The 24,050-nt window shown below is 45.8% G+C and overlaps 1 protein-coding gene across 1 annotated transcript; it reads right to left on the bottom strand.

Moving 5' to 3' along the window:
• Positions 1–6,396: 6,396 nt before the first annotated feature.
• On the bottom strand, positions 6,397–22,787 carry LINC03042 (long intergenic non-protein coding RNA 3042). Its single transcript, XM_012475940.2, is given in 7 exon segments — positions 6,397–6,440; positions 6,443–6,520; positions 6,523–6,647; positions 9,892–9,995; positions 22,438–22,524; positions 22,526–22,654; positions 22,656–22,787. Coding segments are annotated over 7 exon segments (699 nt in total).
• Between the last annotated feature and the right edge of the window lie 1,263 nt (positions 22,788–24,050).

Genomic DNA, 24,050 nt, shown 5'->3' with positions numbered 1-24,050 from the left:
TCCTGGAGCCCAGGATTCTGTCTTCTGCTTCCTGCCTTGGGAGAGGCTTCAGGCTTCCCATGAAGGCTGCAGGGGCAGGTTAGGTGCAGGGCAGGTTAGGTGTGTGGCAGCAGGGTTCTGAGAAGTTGGGGCTTAGTCTGAGAGTGTAATGTGGTTTTCCTTTCAGGGGCAGAGCCCGTCTGGGGAGGAGGCGTCTGAGCAGGGGGAGCTTGTGAGATATATATGTAGTTTTAATTGTACTTTGGGCTCTGGAGTACATGTGCACATCCTGCATCCTGTTGTTGCATAGGTACATACATGCCATGGTGGTTTGCTGTCTCCACCCCCACCCCCATCACCTACATCAGGCATTTCTTCCGGTGTAACCCCTCCCCATCCTCCCTGCCCCCGGCTGTCCCTCCCGTCCCCTCCCCTCCACCCCTTACCTAGCCCAGTGAGTGTTGTTCCCTTTCCTGTGCCCAAGTGTTTTCATTGTTCATAACCTGCCTATGAGTGAAAACGTGGTGTTTGGTTTTCTGTTCTTGTGTCAGTTTGCTGAGAATAATGGTTTCTAGATTCATCCATGTCTCTACGAAGGACACGAACTCGTCATTTTGTATGGCTGCATAGTATTCCATGGTGTATATGTGCCACATTTTCTTTGTCCAGTCTATCATTGATGGGCATTTGGGTTGGCTGCAGATCTTTGCTATTGTAAACAGTGCCGCAATGAACATATGAGTGCATGTGTCTTTATAATAGAACGATTTATAATCCTTTGGGTAGATACCTAGTAATGGGATTGCTGGTCAAATGGAATTTCTATTTCTAGATCCTTGAGGAATCGCCACACTGTCTTCCAAAATGGTTGAACTAATTTATACTCCCACCAACAGTGTAAAAGTGTTCCTGTTTTTCCACATCCTCTCCAGCATCTGTTGTCTCCAAATCGCCATTCTAACTGGCGTGAAATGGTATCTCAATGTGGTTTTGATCTGCATTTCTCTAATGACCAGTGATGATGAGCATTTTTTCATGTTTGTTGGCCGCATAAATGTCTTCTTTTGAAAAGTGTCTGTTCATATCCTTCGCCCACTTTTGAATGGGTTTGTTTTTTCCTTGTAAATCTGCTTTAGTTCTTTGTAGATTCTGGAAATTAGCCCTTTGTCAGATGGGTAGATTGCAAACATTTTTTCCCAAGTCTGTGATATTTTAAGAGCCTTCTGGAAAAACTGGGAGAGGAGCCAGGCTTGGGTGGTTGGCGGGGGGTGAAATCTGGTCAAAGATTGCCCAGTACAGAAAGGGCCCAGCTCTGAGACTGTGTAGCAGAGTGGGCAATTCTCTCTGACAGTGATCAGGGACGGCCACTTTTCCTCCCCATATCCCCTAAAAACGCTTGAGAGGCTTGGGCCACAGGCCACACCCATTGGCCTTTAAAGAAGTCTTCCTCTGTTTTGTTTTTTTTTTAAATTATTATTTTATTTTTAATATTTTAGAGACAGGGTCTTGCTCTGTCTCCTAAGCTGGAGTGCAGTGGCACAATCATAGCTCACTGCAGCCTTGAACCCCTTGGCTTAAACCATCTTCCCACCTCAGCCTCCAGAGTAGCTGGGACTACAGGTCCAAGCCACCATCCCCAGCTAATATTTTAATTTTCATAGAGATGGGGTCTTGCTATGTTGCCCAGGTTGGTCTCAAATTCCTGGCCTCACGCAAGCAATTCTCCCACATTAGACTTTGTAGTCTCCTCCTGGTTCTCAACTGGGACAGGGATGTGTTTGTCCTGGGGGAGGGGTCTCTGTGACAGAGCCTGTCTATGAGCCCCATGCGATTCCTCTATTTTTTGTTTTGAGACGAAGTCTTGCTCTGTCGCCCAGGCTGGAGTGCGGTGACTCAATCTTGGCTCACTGCAACCTCTGCCTCCCAGGTTCAAGCCATTCTCCTTCTTCAGCCTCCTGAGTAGCTGGGATTACAGGCATGAGCCACCACACCTGGCTAGTTTTGTATTTTTAGTAGAGATGGGGTTTCTCCATGTTGGTCAGGCTGGTCTCGAACTCGTGACCTCAGGTGATCCACCCGCCTCGGCCTCCCAAAATGCTGGGATTATAGGTGTGAGCCACTGCATCTGGCCAAGCCCAGTTTTCTTGTGGGTAGTCAAATGAGAGCATAGAAACAAAAATATGCAGCGAGGCATGTTCACACCCCTGCACTCAAACCTGGGCAACAGAATGAGACCCTTGACTCTAAGAAAAAAAAAGAAACAGAAAAAAAAGTTTAATCAAAGTGCAATCGTGCTTTGAAAGTACTATAGATACTGTGAAACTCTAAGGTGTAATGTGATTGTTTTTGTGTAACTTGTAACAGTCCTTGTGGGATTAATAGCTAACAATGTGGAAATAATCTGTGTTGGGACAGGGATGTCATGCTGATATGGCAATTGTCTGGATGTACTGCCTTTTGAATGGATGCCAAAGTGTGCTAGGTCCTGATACCCGAAAGATGGGCAGTGAGTGTCTGGAAACCTCTCCAGCTCCCAAAGGGATAGCAGATTTTACTGCAAGAGTTTCTCAGCTTCCATAGTGGCTCTAGGGCCATTCTGCTGGGGACATGCATTGTTTTATTTTTTGGAAAAAAAAAAAATTCTGTGATGTTCTATAAGACTTTTGTGTTTCTATTGATAACTTCTACAGTAATTATTCGTATTCTCCAACAGACTTGTTTGCTCAGTGGGACAGGATTTGCTGATCCGCTGTTACAACTCAATCCCAGTACATGTCGTGGTGGCGATTTTCTGAAGCATTCTGCAGGTTGGGCTATCGTATTGCACGAATCCATTTATCAGCCCACATTTGACGGCTGACTACTGCTGTGTCATCATTACATACCTGTTTGCAGGATCTGCGGCAGACAGGGTGGCACATCCCCCAATTATTCCTTCAGTCATTTCGTCAGTTGGTTGTTACCGAGCGCGTTCATTTCTTACGGCCTGTCATAACTTTTAGTATGAATGCATGATCCCAAATCCACTAAAGCATCTATGTAATCCTGACCAAACATCGTACTTTATTTCAGTCACAGGCTAGACCTTGCTTTATCCATATGATTGTACCTAAGCTGCTTTAACAGGTACCTGAAGGTTTTTTCGGTTGTCTTATTTACATTTGCTTCGGGGGCTTTTATTCCCCCCTATAGTGTTTCTAACAGATTTGGCTGTTCAGTTTGCAGGTTGTCATGCGAAACTGCTGTAATTTTCACAGACCAATGAGGTTGCTATGATACTCCCTGAAGATTTGCCTCATTTTGCATCAGGGGCTGCATCTGTTGTCAATGTGAATTACTTCCTTTCCACCTGAGGAACAGGAGGGCTTTTAATCAGAGGATTTCCAGAGATAGTTACTCATTAACACTTTGATACCGCATATAAGGCCGGCTTTTAGACCATTTTGAAATAGACAGAATAAACGGCAGTAGTTGCCTAAATCTTATTGCCTGTGTTGAGGCAACTTCTTAATTTTTTTCTCCATGGGAACTAGATTATTTTTTTTTTCTTGAGATGGAGTCTTGCTCTGTCTCCCAGGCTGGAGTGCAGTGATGTGATCTCGGCTCGCTGCAACCTCCACCTCCTGGATTCAAGCAATTCTCCTGGCTCAGCCTCCTGAGTAGCTGGGACTACAGGTGTGCACCATCACGCCCAGCTACTTTTTGTATTTTCAGTAGAGACGGGGGTTTCACCATGTTGGCCAGGCTGGTCTCAAACTCCTGACCGCAGGTGATCCACGTGCCTTAGCCTCCCAAAGTCTGGGATTACAGATGTGACCCACTGCACCCAGCCAATTTTTCTATCATCTAAAAATGAGAGATTCTCTTTGGGGTGGGGACCTGGTGGGGGGCATGTTAGATTGGGAGAGGGAAGTTTGAAAAAAGATTTTTCTACATTATACTATAATTTAGTATTTATAATTTTTTTTTTTTAAAGAACTTACTACTCTCAGAGTACAAATCAGAGAAGGCCAAACCTCTGAGAGGGGAGAGAGATGTAGATTCAGTATCAGTTATCCTCAGGGCGTGGGGGCAGGGAGGAGCACACGGTCTTTATCACAAGTTGTTTCACAATTTGGTTCAGTTTACATTTCTTCTTGGCAGTCCATCTGTGCCAGGGAACGTGGGGACTTGGCTGACCTGGTAGGTATACCTAATGGATTTGGAAGCCAACCACCTTCTGACAGACCCGAGGAGACAAGGGAGCCAGCCTGACTTTGCTAAATCCAGCCTCTCCCCGTAAATCCCGTCTTTAAAGCAGGAGGAGCCTCTCAGAGAACGAGTGCCTAGTCTCTTGGCTGTCGAAGGCAGAGGCAATTTGATTTAGGGAGGAGGATATAGCACAGTGAGACCAGGGTAAAAGGAAAAAATACCCAAAAAACAAAAAGCCCGAACACAGAAAGGATTCCTTTGGAGAGGAGGGCCTGGCAGGGAGCTGCAACCTTATCCCCTGAGACTGCAGCTCTGAAGTCCAGCCTGGAGGTTCAGTGAACCCGTTAGTAACATGAACTTGGTCACTGTATTTCTCAGCCTGAGCTCATGCATTATTTACCTGGCGTAAGTAAACCTGTTTCTCCCACGGTTGCTGGGGAAACCACTTTGATTTATTGAGTTCTGTTTTACTCTCTCCAGTGAAAAATGCTGCAGGGTGGAAAGGAGGGAGGGGGGCTCTACTGGGTCCCAGGGGTTCAGGGTGTGGAGCAGTAAAAGGGAGTCCACACTTTCCCCTGGGAAGGGCCCAACTAGGAATGGATGCAGGTTCTAATGCTGGGCACCCCCAAGGCTGTCATTTCCTGCTTCTCTGAGTGCCCCTTTTCTCTGTAACACACCCTCCAGGAAGAGTGGGGAACAGGCAGCTAAGGAGAAAGGTGTCCCTTTCCTGAGGCCCTCGTGAAGGCCACTTGCAGCTCTTCCACTGACTGCTTGCAGAGATAGCATCACTTTGTGCAGGGCAGGGAGGGGAAGGAGTCAAGTTTCCCCAGAGGCTGCTTCCCAGGTGGATCAGCCTGGGGAAACCAACTCCATAACGCAGGTAAATGGTCCCATGTGCTCCCAAGCTCGCTGAGGCTCATATCTGGGGAGTGGCCTCATCGACCAGGCAGCTATGGTGGCTTAGAAAGAGCTTGGGACCCTGGGCTCAAATCTCAGTGCTTTTTTTTTAATAATTTGAACAAGCTTCTGACTCTCAGTCCCCCAATGTGTGGAAGATGGATGGTAGTGTCTGCCTTTGAGTGTTTTTGCGAAGACTTCTCAGTGAGTGATCCATGGAACACGTCCATGCCTGGGCACTGCAGTGTGGGGTGAAGGGCTGCCCAGTTAGACCACCTGCTTCCTTTTCTTGCCAGCAAGATCCAGACATCGCAGTGGGCTCCATTCCTCCTCTTTACTGCGTATTGATTTTTCCTTTCCTCCCTTTGTTCTATTTGTGGCTCCTCTGCCCTGCACAATTGCATTATGTCTTCAGAGGCGCACTGGATGAGAGGTCTGTTTGTGCACAGCCACAGCCTGGACCTTCCTCCTTGCCCAGCCCCCTGCGCTGCTCTCCTCCTGGTCTGTGACCTTGTTGCATTTCCTTCTATAAAATGGCACCGTGTAGAGCCTCTTCCAGTCCTTTCAGATTCCTTGATTTTACTGGAAGGTAGCTGCTGCCTGTCAGGTGAGTGTGGTGATGTCCACCAGGGCAACGCAGACCCAGACATGTGAGCAGTATACTTGCAATTTACAATATACAGGCGTTTACGAATTATTTAGGCCACAGCCATACATTGGTGAAGTTTCATTTTTTGTCTGTAAACCGCGATGACATGTTACGTTAAAAGAAAAAAACCCACCTTTCTAGGTATCACTAACATAATTGTTATGTTTTTAGCAGCAACTTTCTACATTTTCTTGGGTTCTCCCGGGGTTATTTGTTATATCCAGGCTTATGGTTAAGTCTGTACTTAGCTACTATTGAGATTAGAGTATAACTGTTAATTACATCTTTGACATTTCTGCCTTTATATTAGGTGCTAAATATCCCCACATGACTTAGTTTTGCTCTGCTTAAGCCAGTTCACCTGCTCTAGACCTCTGTGCGTTGTTTTCTCTGAAATGTCTGAATGGAGAGAAAACCTATGTGTGTTACTGTGCTGCCTCCAGATCTTCCGACTTCATCCAGAACTGTTCCCATGGGGCGGATGTTTCAAACTGGCTTCTTACAGAGACTTCTAATTTCTTCCAAACTAAATGACAAATAAGCAAAGAAAACCCAGGCCATCTCACAAATGTTTTTTGGCAGCAGGCACTCTTCAGAGAGGAATAAGAAGGAATTCCTCCATGAGGGAGGGGCCAAGCAAAAGACGAGCAGACTTACAGAGTGTTCTCGGCCAGTGGTTCTTAAACTTCAGCACACATCAGAATCACCTGTGCCCTAGAAAGCGGGCTTGCTGGGCCCACCCCAGGGATTCTGATTCAGGAGGTCTGGGAGGGGCTGGAGAATGTGCATTTCCAATCAGCTCCGGGAGATTCTGATGCCTTCTCTGCAGGAGCCACTGTTTAAGCAGAGAGGACAGCAGAGGCTTGAGACAGGAAAGAGTCTGATAGGTTCCAGGACAAGAAAGGAGTCTGGTGTGACTGGAGGGTAATGACTGAGGGGCTGGAGAGAGAGGCAGGTATCACAGCATGCAGCGGAGACACACACACACACACACACACACAATGTTTGAAGTGGGGTGTGCGTGCGGGGTTAATGACCTGATTTGTCTTTGCAATTGTTATTTCATTTGATTCTCTTCACAGTCACCATGCTGTGAGCTCAGGGTCTTTGATCTCTGTAACCCCTTCCCCCCCAACACACACCTTCCACAGAGTAGATGTTGGCTAAGCTGTATTATGCCCCAGATGCTGTCCTAAGCTCTTTATAAACATGATCTCATTTAATCCTCCTAATGACCCTGTGAAGCAGGAACTCTTATAATCCCATTTTACAGATGAGGAACACTGAGGCATCGGAGAGGTTACATAACTTGCCTGGGGTCACATAACTAGGAAATAACAGCCTGGCTCCTGTTAAGCTCAAGCTGAGCCCTCAGCCTCCACCCTGTGCTGCCTCTGCTGCCCCACGATGCTGCCCTTGTGAGCGAACAACCTTGAAAGGCAGCCTGGTTAGATACGATGATCACCGTCATTTAAAGATGGGAAAACTGAGGCTCAGATGGGCACCTGGTCACAGGTGGAGGAAGAGTATGACCTAGATCTCCTGAGGCCAGATCTCAAGGTCTTGTCACAAAACTGGGCTGCCGATGAACCACAAACCCATGGAGTCTCCAGTGTGCCTGGTGCTGAACCAGGCAGACAAAGAAGTTAACTGAGAAAGAGAAGGCCTCCGCCTGGCAGGTGTGAGGGCGAGGCTGGTACCCCGCAGAGATAGGGCTGATAGCTTTGTTTTTGAGCTGGACGTCCTATCCACAGCCTCCCTCCTCCCTGGGCTGGGGCAGCAGCTGGGCTCCTGTGCCTGGGGGTGCCAACAGGGCCGGTCATTGACAAAGCCACCGTAGGTTTTGTAGCCTTAGAGAAAAATACAGCCGTTCCCTTTGGGGAGCGAAAGCTGATACTGTAAACACTTTGGGCTCTATCTTTGATCTGGTGGGTCAGAGGGGCGGCTTTTCTCCCCAGGTAGGGTTACCAGGAGAGGACTGGGCAGACCTTTGGGAAGCTGTGCCCTGCTGAACAGATGGTGCCGGGTGGGAGGGCAGGGTCTGAGAGGGGAGCCCAACAATTATCCCCAAGTCTGGAACCCAGACACCAAATTCCAGGCCTTGGGGAAATTCTGTTTTAAAATAAATCCCTGAGGCTGCTTGTAACTGTTAGTCTTTGGCTTTAAAAACAGTTCTTTTCGGGCCGGGCGCGGTGGCTCACGCCTGTAATCCCAGCACTTTGGGAGGCTGAGGCGGGTGGATCACGAGGTCAAGAGATCGAGACCATCCCGGTCAACATGGTGAAACCCCATCTCTTCTAAAAATACAAAAAATTAGCTGGGCATGGTGGTGCGTGCCTGTAATCCCAGCTACTTGGAAGGCTGAGGCATGAGAATTGCCTGAACCCAGGAGGCGGAGGTTGTGGTGAGCCGAGATTGCGCCATTGCACTCCAGCCTGGGTAACAAGAGCGAAACTCCGTCTCAAAAAAAAAACAAACAAAAAAAAAACGTTCTTTTCTAGATAAAGGAATATAATAACTTGCATACTTTAAAAAGTCACAGACACCTTTATGGCCGGGCAAAGGTGGCTCACGCCTGTAATCTCAGCACTTTGGGAGGCCAAGGTAGGCAGATCACTTGAGGTCAGGAGTTTGAGACCAGCCTGCCCAACGTGGTGAAACCCCATCTCTACTAAAAATACAAAAATTAGCCTGGCATGGTGGCGGGTGCCTGTAATACCCACTACCCAGGGGGCTGAGGCAGGAGAATCTCTTAAGCCCAGGTTGCAGTGAGCTGAGATTGTGCCACTGCACTTCAGCCTGGGTGACAGAGCAAGACTCCATTTAAAAAAAAAAAAAGGAAGAAAACCACAAACACCTTTAAATTACAAGTTGGTAAAGGCTAGTGTCAGGCCCAGAAGAGACCTAAGGGTGGGATAAGGGTGGCATGGTGGGTGGAGGGTCTGGGTCTGAAGTGCTTTTCTCTCTTCCAATCAGATAATTTTGTTTTGGGGTCATTTCCCTGGCACTGCGTTGAGTCATAATTCTGTTCAAGATGGTGGTTATTTTCCAACTAACTTTAAAAATTGAGAGCGGCTTCTCTTATTCTGCTTCTTCTATCTGTAATGCACTCGTTGCTCTTCAGCTCTGTGAACGCCTAGTTATCCTTCAAGACCTGTTCAAACATCACCTTCCCTAAAAACACACAAAAAACAAAAAAGATCACCTTCCAAACTGCCATCTCCTATCCGCTTCCAACCTTAGAAAATCATGAACACATCCAATTATCCCTTCATCCAAAAGTGCCTGTTTACAATTTCACATAACGTGGAAGTTCACAATCAAGGCCATTTTTTTCTGGCCAGATGACCCACAGAACTCGAGAAAAGACTTCTCCGTATCATTTTATCCTCAATACCCTGCACATTGCCTGATACTTAACAAATGGCCTTGAATGAATGTTGTTGAATGAATGTTCTTATTCTCTCTGCATCATAAGGAGAGTAAATAGAAATAAATATTTGTAAGCATCTATCGTAGACCAAGTACTCTCCAGGCATCATCTATATGTTATTTAATTTCATCTCTATTACAAGAGCTTTCATTTGTTTAAATCTAGACTACAGGGGCAGTGATAACACAGTTAAGATACCGAGGAGGCTGGGCACAGTGGGTCACACCTGTAATCTCAGCACTTTGGGAGGCCGAGGCTGGTGATCACCTGAGGTCAGGAGTTTGAGACGAGTCTGGCCAACATGGTGAAACTCTGTCTCCACTGAAAGTACAAACATTAGCTGGGGGTGGTGGCACATGCCTGTAGTCCCAGCTACTCGGGAGCCTGAGGTGGGAGGGTTGCTTGAACCCAGGAGGCAGAAATTGCAGTGAGCTGAGATCACACTACTGCTCTCCAGTCTGGGCAACAGAGTGAGACTCTGTCTCAAAATAATAATAATAATAATAATAATAATAATAATAATAATAATAAAAAAGATACCTGGGAAAACAGTTGATGAATACCTGTTAAGTTGCTATAGGAGATGCAAAGAAGGGTAATGTCTGTCTTCTGGGAGTTTCAGGTATTATTGTGGACACACACATGCACACACACACATATCCCACACATATATACCTTACCCACTGAAAGAAAGACTATCGACGTAGTAAACTACCCTGATTTCTAAATACCTGGTACAGACATAAATGTGATAGAAATGGAAGAATGAGAGGTCACTGCGGGCTGCGGTGTTTTTGAAGAAACCACAGATGTGAGTCTCTCCCAGTGGCCTGTATTCTCATATGCCTAGAGATTGGGAACGGATTAGAGGATCTCCAGCAGTCTGCTGGCTGGAGAACTGGAGAATTGCTTATAACGATATCTTATATTTATGACTTTTCAAAAAGTGCTGTAACATCCATGATCCAATCTTTATCTCCAAAGTCATACAGCTGGTAATGGAGCAGGGCCTGGGGTTGGATTCTGTCTCTGTCAATTACTAGTGGGGCTTCTGTCTGCCCATATGGCATCTCTGTGCAAATTGGAAAACAATGCCCCTTGCTCAGGTAAAATTATGTTAAATTTAGTATATTACTGCATGGCTTGAACAACTGTGCATGGTAGCCTTATCCTGGCTGTGCCCAGTAGAGAGCTTTCCTGAACATCTGCACTGCAGTCTTCCTGGCTGAGGGCAGACATATGCCACACTCTCATCGTTCATGCTCCCTGCCCACCCCTGCCCTCCAATGCCAGGGCATGGATGCCCCCAGCAGCCTGTACCTTTGCTTTAACCTGAATTCCTCCATTAAGTAAAGTGGTTATACCAGGTTCAAAGTGGGGAAGGGTAAGGAATTGGGTTTCCAGGAGTGTAGGGACACCTGAAGTGTGGCTGGGAGAGGCACAGTGGTGCATATGAGAGTGTCAGCAATGTGCATACAGGCTCTTCTGAGTGTGTGTGTGAGCCATCGTATGGTGTGGGTTTTAAGTAGGGGAGGACTTTACCCTGCAGCTTCAGAACTTGGGCTGGTGTCTCCACACATACCTTCATTCCCCGATGTGTACGATGTGAATACTACACACACCTTCCACCCCAGATCCTTTGTGCAGTGTTGAACCTGAACAACTGTATATAGTGATCCTTGAATTTGAAGAAGTTCCTTAATGTATTATTTATTTGTGTATTATATTTATTTATTAAATGAAGTAAGTTTCAGTGTAACAGTGAGATATTTGTTTATTTTTGAGACAGGGTCTCACTCTGGTTGCCCAGGCTGGAGTGCAGTGGTTCAATCATGGCTCACTGCAGCCTCCACCTCCTGGGTTCAGGTGATTCTCCCACCTCAGCCTCCTGAGTAGCTGGGACTACAGGCCACCATACCTGGCTATTTTTTTTTTTTTTTTTTTTTTTTTGAGATAGAGTCTTGCTTTATCACCCAGGCTGGAGTACAGTGCTGAAATCTTGGCTCACTGCAACCTCTACCTCCTGGGTTCAAGCGATTCTTGTGCCTCAGCCTCCTGAGTAGCTGGGGTTATAGGCACACACCAGCACACCCAGCTCATTTTTGTATTTTTAGTAGAGACAGGGTTTTACCATGTTGGTCAGGATAGTCTCGATCTCCTGACCACATGATCCACCTGCCTCAGCCTTCAAAAGTGCTGGGATTATAGGTGTAAGCTGCTGCGCCCCACCTAATTTTTGTATTTTTAGTAAAGACTGGGTTTCGTCATGTTGCCCAGGCTGATCTCAAACTCCTGAGCTCAAGTGACCCACATGCCTAGGCCTCCTGCCTCATGCCTGTAATCCCAGCACTTTGGGAGGCTGAGGCACGCGGATCACCTGAGGTCAGGAGTTCGAGACCAGCCTGGCCAACATGGTGAAATGTGATGTCTACTAAAAATACAAAAATTGGCCAGGTGCAGTGGCTTACGCTTGTAACCCCAGCACAGGGTCTGGGATTAATGTGTGATAAAGGAAATTAGAAGCAAACATATGAACACATATATGAATTTTTATCTCTTTTAAACAAGTGTTTTAACAAAATTGAATCATACTATATATGCACTTTTTAATTTTTTTAAAAAATTAATTAATTAATTATTTGGAGATGGAGTCTGACTCAATCACCCAGGCTGGAGTGCAGTGGTGCAATCTTGGCTCACTGCAACCTCTGCCTCCTGGGTTCAAGGAATTCTCCTGTCTCAGCCTCATGAGTAGCTGGGACTACAGGAATGTACCACCAAGCCTGGCTGATTTTTTTCTCTTTCTTTTTTTTTTTTTTTTTTGAGAAGGAGTATCACTCTGGCACCAGGCTAGAGGGCAGTGGTGCAATCTTGGCTCACTGCAACCTCCGCCTCCCGGCTTTAAATTGATTCTCCTGCCTCAGTTTCTGAGTAGCTGGGGCTATAGGCATGCGCCACTATGCCTAGCTAATATTTGTTTTTTTTGTTTGTTTTTTTTTTGAGACAGAGTCTCGCTCTGTCTTCAGACTGGAGTACAGTGGTACGATCTCCACTCACTGCCACCTCCACCTCCTGAGTTCAGGCGATTCTCCTGCCTCAGCCTCCCAAGTAGCTGGGACTACAGGCATGTGCCACCATGACCAGCTAATTTTTGTATTTTTAGTAGAGACAGGGTTTCACCATGTTGGGTGGAATAGTCTCAAACTCCTGACTTCGGGTCATCCACCTCGGTCTGTGCTGGGACTATAGGCGTATGCCACTGCACCTGGCCAAGTTTTGTATTTTTAGTAGAGATGGCATTTCACCATGTTGGCCAGGCTGGTCTCGAACTCCTGACCTCAGGTGATCCGGATGCCTCAGCCTCCCAAAGTACTGGGATTATAGGCGTGAGCCACCGTTCCTGGCCCTATGCACTTTTTAAAAGTTTAAGAGTATAGTGTGGAAATCTAGGGTCTAGGCCAAAACGTTGACATGCTCATTAATATTTTTGATAACTGCATGATATTCCATAGTATAGTTGTACCATAACCTATTTTAAATTTACATTTAATTTAATTTAATGTTTTTTAGAGACAGAGTCTTGCTCTGTTGCCCAGACTGGGGTGCAGTGGTGCGATCATAACTCACTGAAGACTTGAACTCCTTAGCTCAAGCGATCCTCCCACCTCAGTCTCTTGAGTGGCTGAAACTACAGGTACATGCCACCACCCTTGGCTAATCCTTAAAAATTTATGTAGAGATGGGGGTCTCACTGTGTTGCCCAGGCTGGTCTTGAACTCCTAGACTCAAGTGATCCTCCTGCCTTGGCCTCCCAAAGTACGGGGATTAGAGATGTGAGCCACTGTACCTGGCTTCTCTTTTTCTAATTGTGTTTTTCTAATCAATTTGTAGATAATCTTTGCATTTTAGGGCTATCGATTCTTATTATATCAATTCTTATGTTATGGGTTACCAGTTCTTATTGTCTTTTAGTTTTGTTTCATGTGTCTTTTACCATATTTTACATTTTATACAGTCAAATCTGTTTTTTATGTCTTCTAGTACAGAGTCTGGCCTGTGTAGCTCTCCAATTCCTGCAGTTATACAAGTATTCTACATTTCTTCATTGAAAAATATAGTTAGATTGTGAATCCATTTGGGTTTCATTTTAAAATCTTGTGGGAGGTATGGAGAAGTATTTAAATCTCTCTGAGTCTTGAGCTTCCTCCGTTGTAACTTGGGCATCCTTAGGATGAAAGAAAACATTTGTAAAACTTACAGCATGATGCCTACAACAGGGCTGGTACTCAGTAAGTGGCTATTGTTAGTTTGTGAGGAGTGGCATGAACTTGTTATCCCAGCTACTTGAAAAGCTGAGTGCGGAGGACTGCTTAAGGCCAAGAGTTCAAGTCAAGCCTGAGCAACATAGCAAGATTTCCATCTCTTAAAAAAAAAAAAAAAAAAAAAAAAAGGCCGGGCATGGTGGCTTACACCTGTAATCCCAGCACTTTGGTAGGCTGAGGCAGGTGGATCACTATTGTTAACCAGGCTGCAGTGCAATGCAATGGCGTGATCTTGGCTCACTGCAACCTCTGTCTCCCGGGTTCAAACAATTCTCTTGCCTCAGCTTCTCGAGTAGCTGAAACTACAGGCATGTGCCACCATGCCCCGCTAATTTTTGTATTTTTAGTCAGGATGGAGTTTCACCATGTTGCAGGATGATCTCAATCTCCTGAACTTGTGATCCACCCACCTTGGCCTCCCAAAGTGCTGGGATTACGGGTGTGAGCCACCACGCCTGGCCAACTTTGCTTTTTTCTCTTGGGCAGATATGCTGCTTTGAACTGAGTGAGTGCTCCCTCCTGGTGAGGTATGTGCTGGAGCCAGGGTTGGGCACTGAGCCAGGGAGGAAGCAGGGGGAGAGGAGTGGTTTCCAGAAAGTATTTCTGTGTAAGGGATTCCACAGTTGAAAGTTCTCTTTGGGTACCAGTGGGACCTGAACTCACACTGCCTCAGGACGTCCTGAGCTCTTGAGGGACATCAGGTCACCAACCCTTTGTTTAGGATGGACTCTCCCTGTGGGGACAGGGAAGGAACTGGAGCTGAAGTAGATGTGAGGGGTGAGGGTGGCAGACTGTTGGGGCTCTGGAGACTCTTCCAGACATTCCTGCTGCCTCTCCCAGCAGACTATGCCAATGAGTGAATCAGAAAGCCTGAAGAGGGAAACAGCAGAAGATGAAAGAAATCCTGGTACCATGAAGCTTCAGAGGCTGGGTGCCACAGGCCCCAGGCTCGGGAGTGAATGCCTTAACTGGAGCTTGGAGGCTTGGTGTCCCTGGACTGCCCACACCGTAGCTCCAGGCAGGTTGCTATGCATGCTCACGTCATCATCCATATTCAGTTTCATCAATTACACCCAGTAATGTCCTTGACAACTATTTTTTTCCTCAATTCAGGATCTAATCCAGGATCACACATTGCATTTAATAGTCATTGACTCTTCAGTCTCTCTTAAATTGGGCAATTCCTTAGCCTTCTTTGTGTTTCATGACCTCGACTTTTTTGTGTGTGGCAAAAAAGTTCAAATTATACCTTGAATTTTAAATAGTACAGGTCAATTATTAAGTAACATTTCTTGTGATTAAATTTGGGTTTCATCACAAGGCCAGGCACCGTGGCTCATGCCTGTAATCCCAGCACTTTGGGAGACTGAGGTGGGTGGATCACCTGAGGTCAGGAGTTCAAGACCAGCCTGACCAACATGGAGAAACCCCGTCTCTACTAAAAATACAAAATTAGCTGGGTGTGGTGGCGCATGCCTGTAATCCCATCTACTCAGGAGGCTGAGGCAGGAGAATTGCTTGAAACCGGGAGGTAGAGGTTGTGGTCCCAGCCTGGCAGCCTAGGCAACAAGAGCAAAACTCCGTTTAAAAAAAAAATTCAGGTTATGGGTTTTGGGCAGGACACTGAAGAGATGTTATGACCTTCTCAGAACATTATATCAAAGACACACATGAGGTTGGCCTATTTCAACACTGGGGACGTTAACTTTTTTTTTTTTTTTTAAGTGAAGTTTTAATCTTGTTGTCTAGGCTGGATTGCAATGGCGTGATCTTGGGTCACTGCAACCTCTGCCTCCTGGGGTTCAAGCGATTCTCCTGCTTCAGCCTCCTGAGTAGCTGGGATTACAGGTGCCCACCACTACGCCTGGCTAATTTTTTGTATTTTTAGTAGAGATGGGGTTTCACCATTTTGGCCAGGCTGGTCTAGAACTCCTGACCTCAGGCGATGCACCTGCCTTGGCCTCCCAAAGTGTTGGGATTACAGGCATGAGCCACTGCCCTCAGCCAGCGGACGTTAACTTTTGATCACTGGTTAAGGTAGTAGCCTTCAGCTTTCATCACTGTAAAGTTATTATGTTTCTTTTTTGTAATTAATAAGTAATTTATGGGAGATGCCTTGAGACTTTAAATATTCTGTTCCTCATCAAACTTTTAACCACCGGTTTAAATATCCATTGATGGTTTTCTAACATCATTATTCCTTGTTAATTTACTAGTTGACATTTTACTGTAAGAAGAGCTTTTCCTTGACCTTTTCATGTATGCATAAATGGATGGATGGATGGATATCAGTATGAACTTGTAGATTGTTATTTATTAGTGGATTATACTCCATTATTATTAGCATTTATTTATTGCTCAAATTGTCACAGATTTGGCTGGTGTGGTGTGGATTTTTTTTTTTTTTTTTTTTTGCCTCCTGTTATCTCATTTATTTATTTAGTTATTTACCTATGGGTAAAAGTTTATCTACCCATAAACTTTTCCAACTCGTGACTCTGACTTAGAATCAGAGTTTTAAAGCTGGAGACTTTACATGTCATGTTTCTTTGCCCCAGCCTCTTTATTTTACATATGAAAGCTCTGACCACCCCCCAACACTTAAGCATGTTTTCAAGGTCATGCGGCTTGTTAGAGGCAGAGCTTGAGCTGAATCCTATGTCCTTGGCTCCTGGTGGGTCATTTCCAGCCTCCTCAGCATTGAGAAGCTTCTGCTATCACAGCTCTTTAGGCAACTGGAACTCCCCATGTCCTGTGTGGGGTGTCAGGAACTGATGATTCCAGTATTTATCGACAAGAGTTTTCACAGAGTTCTTGGGCATCCTCCCTGAATCCTTAACCTTGGCAACGGGAAAAGAGAGTTCTTAGGATCTTCTGAACTTCTATCATGTTTAGCAATTTTCTAGGGCCTTATGGTGGCCAAGAAATGACAAAAAACTAATGCCTACCAGCTTCTCACATTCTTAGAGTTTACAATTTGTTGGTAGGTTTCTCTTCCTCCCTCCCTTTCTCTCTCCCTCCCTCCCTCCATCCTCTTTCTTTTTTTCCTTCCTTCCTTCCTTCCCTCCTTCCTTTCTTCCTCCCTCCCTCTAGTCTTTCTCTCTTTCTTTCTGTGGGAAGTAGAAAAGTTCCTCTTCAAAGTTTCCTTTCTTGTTAAAGACTAAACCATAAGTGTTAGAAATAATAGTTTGTTTTAAAGACTTTCTTCAAAGCCTTCTTGCTTTTTGCTAATAACTCTTTGTTAAGCCCTATCCTATGTCGCTGTTAGACATGCTCACAGGCATGTAGTACATTCTACGTCCTTGTACTTTAACCAAGATATTTATGCTGATACTTTTCTAAGTCCTTTCGCAAGCAACTTCCTGTCCCTTCCTTATTTGGACTTCCTCTTATCCTTTTGTTCTCCATTGCCTTTACCTATTCAAGAAAGTTTTAAGTTATTAGCCAATCAGATTCAGTTTTAGATTGTGAGGTCTGGCTCCAACCAATGGAGATCAGACACAGCAGTAAGGATGATCTCAAATGTGTAAAGGATAAATATGTCTGCTTTTCCTTTGTTTGTTGTACTCTCATGGCAAGATGGCTAATGGGAGCACCATTTCTGCAGAAAGCAAACTTGCCTGGCTGAGAGATCCTTTGTCTCAGTGCTGATTTTTCTTTGTGGCATTGAGCATCTGTTTCCAACTCTCGCTCTCTCTTTCTCTCTCTCTCTCTTTCTTTCTTGGTCTTGCTCTATTGCCCAGGCTGGAGTGCAGTGGTACAATCATAGCTCACTGCAGCCTCGGCCTCCTGGCCTCAAGTGATCCCTTCACCTTAGCCTCTAGAGCACGTGAGACCATAGGCATACACCACTACACCCAGCTAATTTTTAATTGAGATGAGGTCTCACATGTTGCCCAGGCTGGTCTTGTCGAACTCTTGGCCTCAAGCAATCCTCTCTCCTTAGCCTCCTGAGTCATAGGGATTACAGGTGTGAGTCACCATCCTGTCCTCTTATTGGTAGGATTCAATGTGACATTGTGTTGGTCATCTGTGATCTGCTTGTCCAACATCCCTCCCATATTCCTTTATTTTTTTTGAGATAGAGTCTCACTCCATTGCCCAGGCTGAAGTGCAGTGGCATAATCTCTGGTCACTGCAACCTCCACCTCCCGGGTTCAAGTGATTCTCCTGCCTGAGCTTCCCAAGTAGCTGGGATTACAGGTGCTCACCTGTAATGGTGAGCTAATTTATTGTATTTTTAGTAGATATGGGGTTTCACTATGTTGGCCAGGTTGGTCTTGAACTCCTGACCTTGTGATCCACCCACCTCAGCCTCCCAAAATGCTGGGATTGCAGGAGTGAGCACTGTACCCAGCCTCCTTCCATATTCCTTTGCCACTATCCTTCTATTTTTTTTTTTTTTTTTGGGAGGACTATTCCCCCATTTCTAGTCCATGTGATTTGGGAAAGGCTGACCCACCCTGGGCAATCAGATCAGCATGGTAATTAAATCAGAATTGGGCATGTGACCCAAACTAGGCCCATGAAAGTCATCCTTGCACTTTTGCCGAAACTGCTGAAAAGTGCTTTCTTTTCATTGGAATAGCTACTTGCAAGGCAGCAAGTAACATGAAATTTCTGGGGCCATCTTTGCTCCTCTCTTGAAAGAGCCTGCCTGAAAAATGGAGCCAACACAGAAGACATGAAGGAACAGAATGAGTCTTGGTTGATATTAGCTGACCCCTGATCCCATGGAGCCAGAAGCCATCTACTCATGAACATTTTTAGTTATGAGAGCCAAATAATTCGCTGCCTTGCTGGATTGAGTTAGGTTTCAGTCACTTGCCGTAAAGAGAGTCCTGCCTCATATCCCTTCGTTTTAGGCTTAGGTCCCACCTCCTAGAGCTTTAGCACTGTAAAAAGGATAAAGTGAACCCGGGCAGTGCTGAGCTAGCCAGTCTCCTGGCTCAGTGTGCAGAGAACCCTGGAATTACTACGACCCTGTTCTGATAAGTAGACTTGCCTGCTGTTTACCATGCAGCCATAGGGGTATTGCTTCCCTGAGCCCTGAGGCACTGTACCTCTTTTTAAAAATAATTTTTAGGGCTGGGCATGGTGGCTCACGCCTGTAATTCCAGCCCTTTTGGTGGCTGAGGTGGAAGGATCACCTGAGGTCAGGAGTTCAATACCAGCCTGGCCAACATGGTGAAACCCTGTCTCTACTAAAAATACAAAAATTTGCTGGGCCTGGTGGTGGGCACCTGTAGTCCCAGCTACTTGGGAGGCTGAGGCAGGAGAATTGCCTGAACCCAGGAGGTGGAGGTTGCAGTGAGCTGAGACTGCGACACTGCACTCCAGCCTGGTGACAGAGTGAGACTTTGTCTCCAAAAAAAAAAAAAAAAAAGATTTTTATTTAGGTTGGTTGTGGTGGCTCACGCCTGTAATCCCAGCACTTTGGGAGGCCGAGGCAGGCTGATTACTTGAGGTCAGGAGTTTGAGACTAGCCTGGCCAACATGGCAAAACTCTGTCTCTACTAAAAATATAAAATTGGCTGGGTGTGGTGCCTTACTCCTGTAATCTCAGCTACTTGGGAGGCTGAGGCATGAGAATCACTTGAGCCTGGGAAGTGGAGATTGCAGTAAGCTGAGATCGGCCACTGCACTCCAGCCACGGCGACAGAGTGAGACTTTGTCTGAAAAAAATAGAAGATTTTTATTTAAAAAAATGTTTTGTAGAGATGGCATCTTGCTATGTTGCCCAGGCTGGTCTGAAACTCCTAGCCTAAAGCTCCAGGATTATAGATGTGAGCCACTGTGCTTAGCCAGTACTATACCTGTATTCGTTGCCCATGCTTGCTTTGTACTGTATTTTCTAGTGCACGCTTGAGTGTGAGAGTGTGTGTGTGAGCATGTGTGTGTGTGTGTTCCCTTTACTCTTACCTTGCAGGGTTATTGCAAACATCAAGTGGGATAATGCAGACACAGCACTCAGCCCAGTGCCTGGCACATACTGTGAGTGCTCTCTTCCTTCCCCTTTTCTCCTCCTGATTCAGAAAATGAATTAAGGATCCATGATGTGTTCCAATTTTCAATGCCCTCGATAAATAATAGGGAGTTGGAGTACCGTTGGCAGAAATTTGCACTAGTTTTAATTAATTTTATCTGTTTAGAGTAAGATATCTCAAAGTCACTGAATAAATTTATGTCACATATGTTTATGCACATCAGTATTTTTCTTGAGAGCTGACAGCCTTAGTCCTTGTTTTGTTCCCTGATGCTGCAGCAGAGGCCAAATGTGTCTTGATTTCTTGAGTGATGTCTGCCAGCTCTCACAGTAGGTGAGGCCTCCATGCGAGCAGGTGCCACGGATGAGTGCGGCCAGTCAGCATCTGCAAGCCCATTTTGTCTATTCTCTTTGTTTTTGTAATATATTTTATTCTTAAGTTATGAATGTTTATAAGTTTATTAATACATTTAATATAAGTTTATATTTGTAAATATAAACTTTACAAAGCATAAAGTTTATATGTATAAACTTTAAATATGTGTTGACTTATCCATGTAAGTTTTTATAACTTACATGGGTAAGGCAAAACATGTAGAGTATACAAGATATTAATGTTCTTACCCATTTTAACCCCACCCTCTGAAGTAAACATTATAACCAGCTTCATCTGTATTCCTCTACATTTTTTATATACTACACATTTTCCCATGTTTTTCCACTTATGTACATTTTACATGTGCAAATATATAAACATACATATTTACTTATAGGATACCCCTTTTAATTTTCTAAAGCAAAATAAGATCATATTCTGTGCCTTGTGCCCTTCCTTCCTTCCTTTGTTCCTTCGTTCCTTCCTTCCTTCCTTTTTTCTTTTTTTTCTTTTTCTCTCTTTCTCTTTCTTTTTCTGTTTCTCTCTCTTTCTCTTCCTTCCTTCCCCTTCCTTTCCCTTCCTTCCTTCCTTTCTCTCTCTCTCTCTTTCTTTCTTTCTTTCTTTCTTTATTTTCTTCTGGCTCTGTCACCCAGGCTAGAGTGCAGTGACACAATCATAGCTCACTGCAGCCTCGACCTCCTGGGCTGAAGTGATACTCCTGCCTCTGCCTCCAAAAGTACAGGGATTACAGGAGTGAGCCACTGTGCCCAACTTCTTTTACTTTTTTTTTAAAACCTAATAATCCTGTGCCTCTTTTTGGGTCCACGTAGGTAGATCTAACTCCTTGTTCATAGTTGCTTGTCTTCCATTGTATGATTGTACCGTGATTGATTTAACTGATCTCCTATCAATGGATTTTTCAGGTCCTTTATAGCGTTTTGTAATTACCCATAATGCTGACATAAATACGCTTGCAAATATATATTTTTTATCAAGGAAACATTTGGTTATTCTACTCTCTTGCCCATGTGTCACATATGAAGGACACTTGCTACATCAACCCTTACTCTGTCTGTCCGTCTGCCACATGAGAAGGCATCCTTTCCCATGGCATGTTTTTAGCAGAGCCTTGTTGGGAAAAACACCACTTTATAAATGTAGAACCTGGGCCCAAATGTAAGACCAGCCTCACTCCAGATCTAGCCCGGATCAGTGATTTCTCTGCCCCTCCCATTCTCCCTGCCTCATGGGCCCTGAGCATCTCGGCTGCCTCCATGGTCAGTGACAAGCTGTAATTGGAGCGAAAGGGCTTTGAAGTTCCCATAAATGAGATAATAAATCTCTGCTCTCCAAAGATGAAGGGAAGTGTCTGTGCCTACTGAATGGCTGCAACAGTGCTGTGTATATAGTAACTACTTAATTAATATGAAATAAGAACAATAAATCCGGTGGTTGAAGGGATCCCTTTGAAGTTCAGGTCAACTCTGAGCCATCTGAGAAGAATGAATGGAATGGGTAATTGAAATTCATCGATAATCCCCAAACCTCAACTTACTAGTTAATAGGGTTAGGCTCTTTACCTATTAAATGCTTCAAGATACTCAATTAGAGAACTGCTAAAATAAATTACCCCCTTTCATTTATTTTTTCATTGTTGTGGGGCAGATGAAATTGAGCTGTGAAACGGCCATCAGGAAGGTGGCAACAGAACGAGTCAGGAGTCCTGCATGAGACATCCGCAAACATCTCAGAAGCAGCTTCTGAATCACACAGCATCAAGGCTGCCAAAGCACCTGGCCAATTTTGGACCCAGAGACCTAAGAATAGGTCTTCCTGTGGACTCCTCCTGAACTGGGTGGGGCAAGACTCTAGGAAAATAGATCAAATGACTCTCGGTCTAGAACCGTCTGGCCAGAGATGCCCCAACTTTTCCTTTTGGGCTATTCATCAAATCTAGCCTTTAGGACATGAAGTCAGGGTTTCATTTTATGGGAGGATCTGGGTGCATTTTAGTTAAAAGAAGTGATGTCATCACACCCGTGCTGAGAAAAGGAAAAAGGACCCACTCTGTGCTGACACACTGAGTCCTGGGCAGGGAGTTCCAACAGATACCTGGGTCCACACCTGGTTTTTCTACCAGTCGCTCTGTGACTCTGGGACCATTGTGTCAGCTTTCTCTGCCATAGTTCCTCCCTCTGCAAAATGAAGGGCTTGAAATGCAGGATTGTAAGATTGTGGCCATCTCTGACTCTGAGAACAACCCCGTGAGCCTGAAGAATTCAGCACTGCTGCTCCATAGGGGGTTTCAGCAGGAAGTGGGCACAGATGGCTTGCTCTGGAACGTGTTCAGAAATGTGGTGTGTGATGTACGGTGTGAATGAAGCGTGGTGCCCTTTAAACACAGCTTCCCCCTGGGAGTGCTCTGAGCTCCCCAAGCTCTCTGGCTCTCATTCACATTCCACTGTCCTCACGCGCTTGTGCATTGAGCACACACACACAATCCCCTGCCCCGATTGACACACAGTTGGTGACTCACAACTGATACAATCATTACACACTCGGGATGACTCAGCGGGGACCTCACACACAGGGACTCACGCTCACCGTGATGTGTAGAAGTGGCTGTGCCTACAGCGTCAGGCACCCCCACAGCAGCCTCGGTGGAGGCTCTCGCTGGCGGCTCCCGCTGGCGGCGTCTGCAAATGATTTGCATTCTTGGCTCTTTGGAACTGCCTGTTCTTTGTCTTTCTGTTCCCTGCTCAACCCTTTCCTTCCCTTCTGTCCCAAACTTGGCTGGTTTTAGTCTCTTGCTCCCAAGCTCCTTCAGCCTGTTCCTTGGACTAACTCAGGCAATCTCTGAGGCTCCTGCCAACTCCAAGGTTGCTTCTAATCAACCCGCCAGCTGGGAGGAGTCCCTTCCCCAGGGGGTCTTGTTCCCTCCCCAACCTGAGCATCTCTTTCTGTCTTCTTCAGGAAGATCTGGAATATCTTTGCCATCTGAGCCAGCCCCTTTCGCAAGACAAGGGTCACCCAGAGCCAGTCACATAACAGACAGTGCAGGCGGCTTCTGGAGGGTGGTCTTCAGTATCTTCGAGGATGCCCTTTCTCTCTCTGGCAGCCCGGGCAGATGGAAGTGTCGGGGTTCTTGGAAAATCATCTCTGGGAGTTGAGCAGAACCAGCTGTTTCTAGAGAAGCAGAGAATAAAGATGCTGCACATCCCAGCCATAATGGGCTGGAGGCCTTGTCTCTTGGGGGAATCTGTTCCAGAGTGGGAACCAGGGTGGGGAAAGCAGTGTGGAGGAGACAGAGGCCCGTGTCCACGGCTGCTGGCTGAGGTCTGATGGGAAGATAGGGGAGCACGTCCTGGAGCTGCACTTCCTTATAATTGATCTGCTGCTGTCGGATTTAAGGTTACTTTGCCTAGAATAACTCCTGTTTTTCCTCTTTCCCCGGAGGAGCCTTCACACAGGAGAGGGAGTGTGGCAGAGCGTGCTGTGAAGAGCACGGGCCAGGGGCAGAGGCATAGGTGGTCTCTGTTAGTAGCTCTATGGTCCTGGGCGTGCCATGAACCATTTGAGTCTCTGCTTCCTTGGCTGTCAGATGTTCTAATAGCACCTTTCTGTGTCCTCTGAAGATGTGGTGGTGCAGATTAGGTGAGCTAGTAGACATGACAGTGCTTTGATAAATTAAAAGTGACACACAAATAAAAGTGAGAATTTGAACAGCAGCGAGGAGATGGTGGAGGGGCTGCCCACGGTGGGGCCTGAGGGTCTTTGAGGGAGACCTGCAGATTCCTCTTCTGAACACGGGGTAAAGTCCCTGCTGGAGCCCCACAGCTGGTACAGGGCCTCCTTGACTCCTGCACCAAAGAGGCCCTGCTCTGGACCCAGATGGCATTGAGCTGAGTGTTTTTCTGGAGAGAGGAGAAGGGGGCTTTCCATGTGGATTTTCCCTAAGTATAGACGCTGGCCCAGCAATGCCAAGAACCGAGACACCCTGTGCCTAGAAACGTGGACACTGTGAACTTCTGGCTGGCTGCTTATAGCTTGATTCTATGCCCTTTTCAACTCTGAAATCTGGAATTCCTTGAGAGCATTTATTTCCTCCGACTTGGGTGAGAGCTTTACCTTTGACCTCATTCTAGCCATCTGAAGGACTGGAATCCAGAGGAATGACCTTGCTTTAGCAGACCCGAGTCTCTCTGCCTCAAGTCCTT

This window comes from Aotus nancymaae, unplaced genomic scaffold, assembly GCF_030222135.1.
Source record: "Aotus nancymaae isolate 86718 unplaced genomic scaffold, 86718_ANA_hifiasm-v0.15.2.pri h1tg000079l, whole genome shotgun sequence".
Taxonomy (NCBI): Eukaryota; Metazoa; Chordata; class Mammalia; order Primates; family Aotidae; genus Aotus; species Aotus nancymaae.
This window is presented reverse-complemented; position numbering and strand designations above follow the sequence as displayed.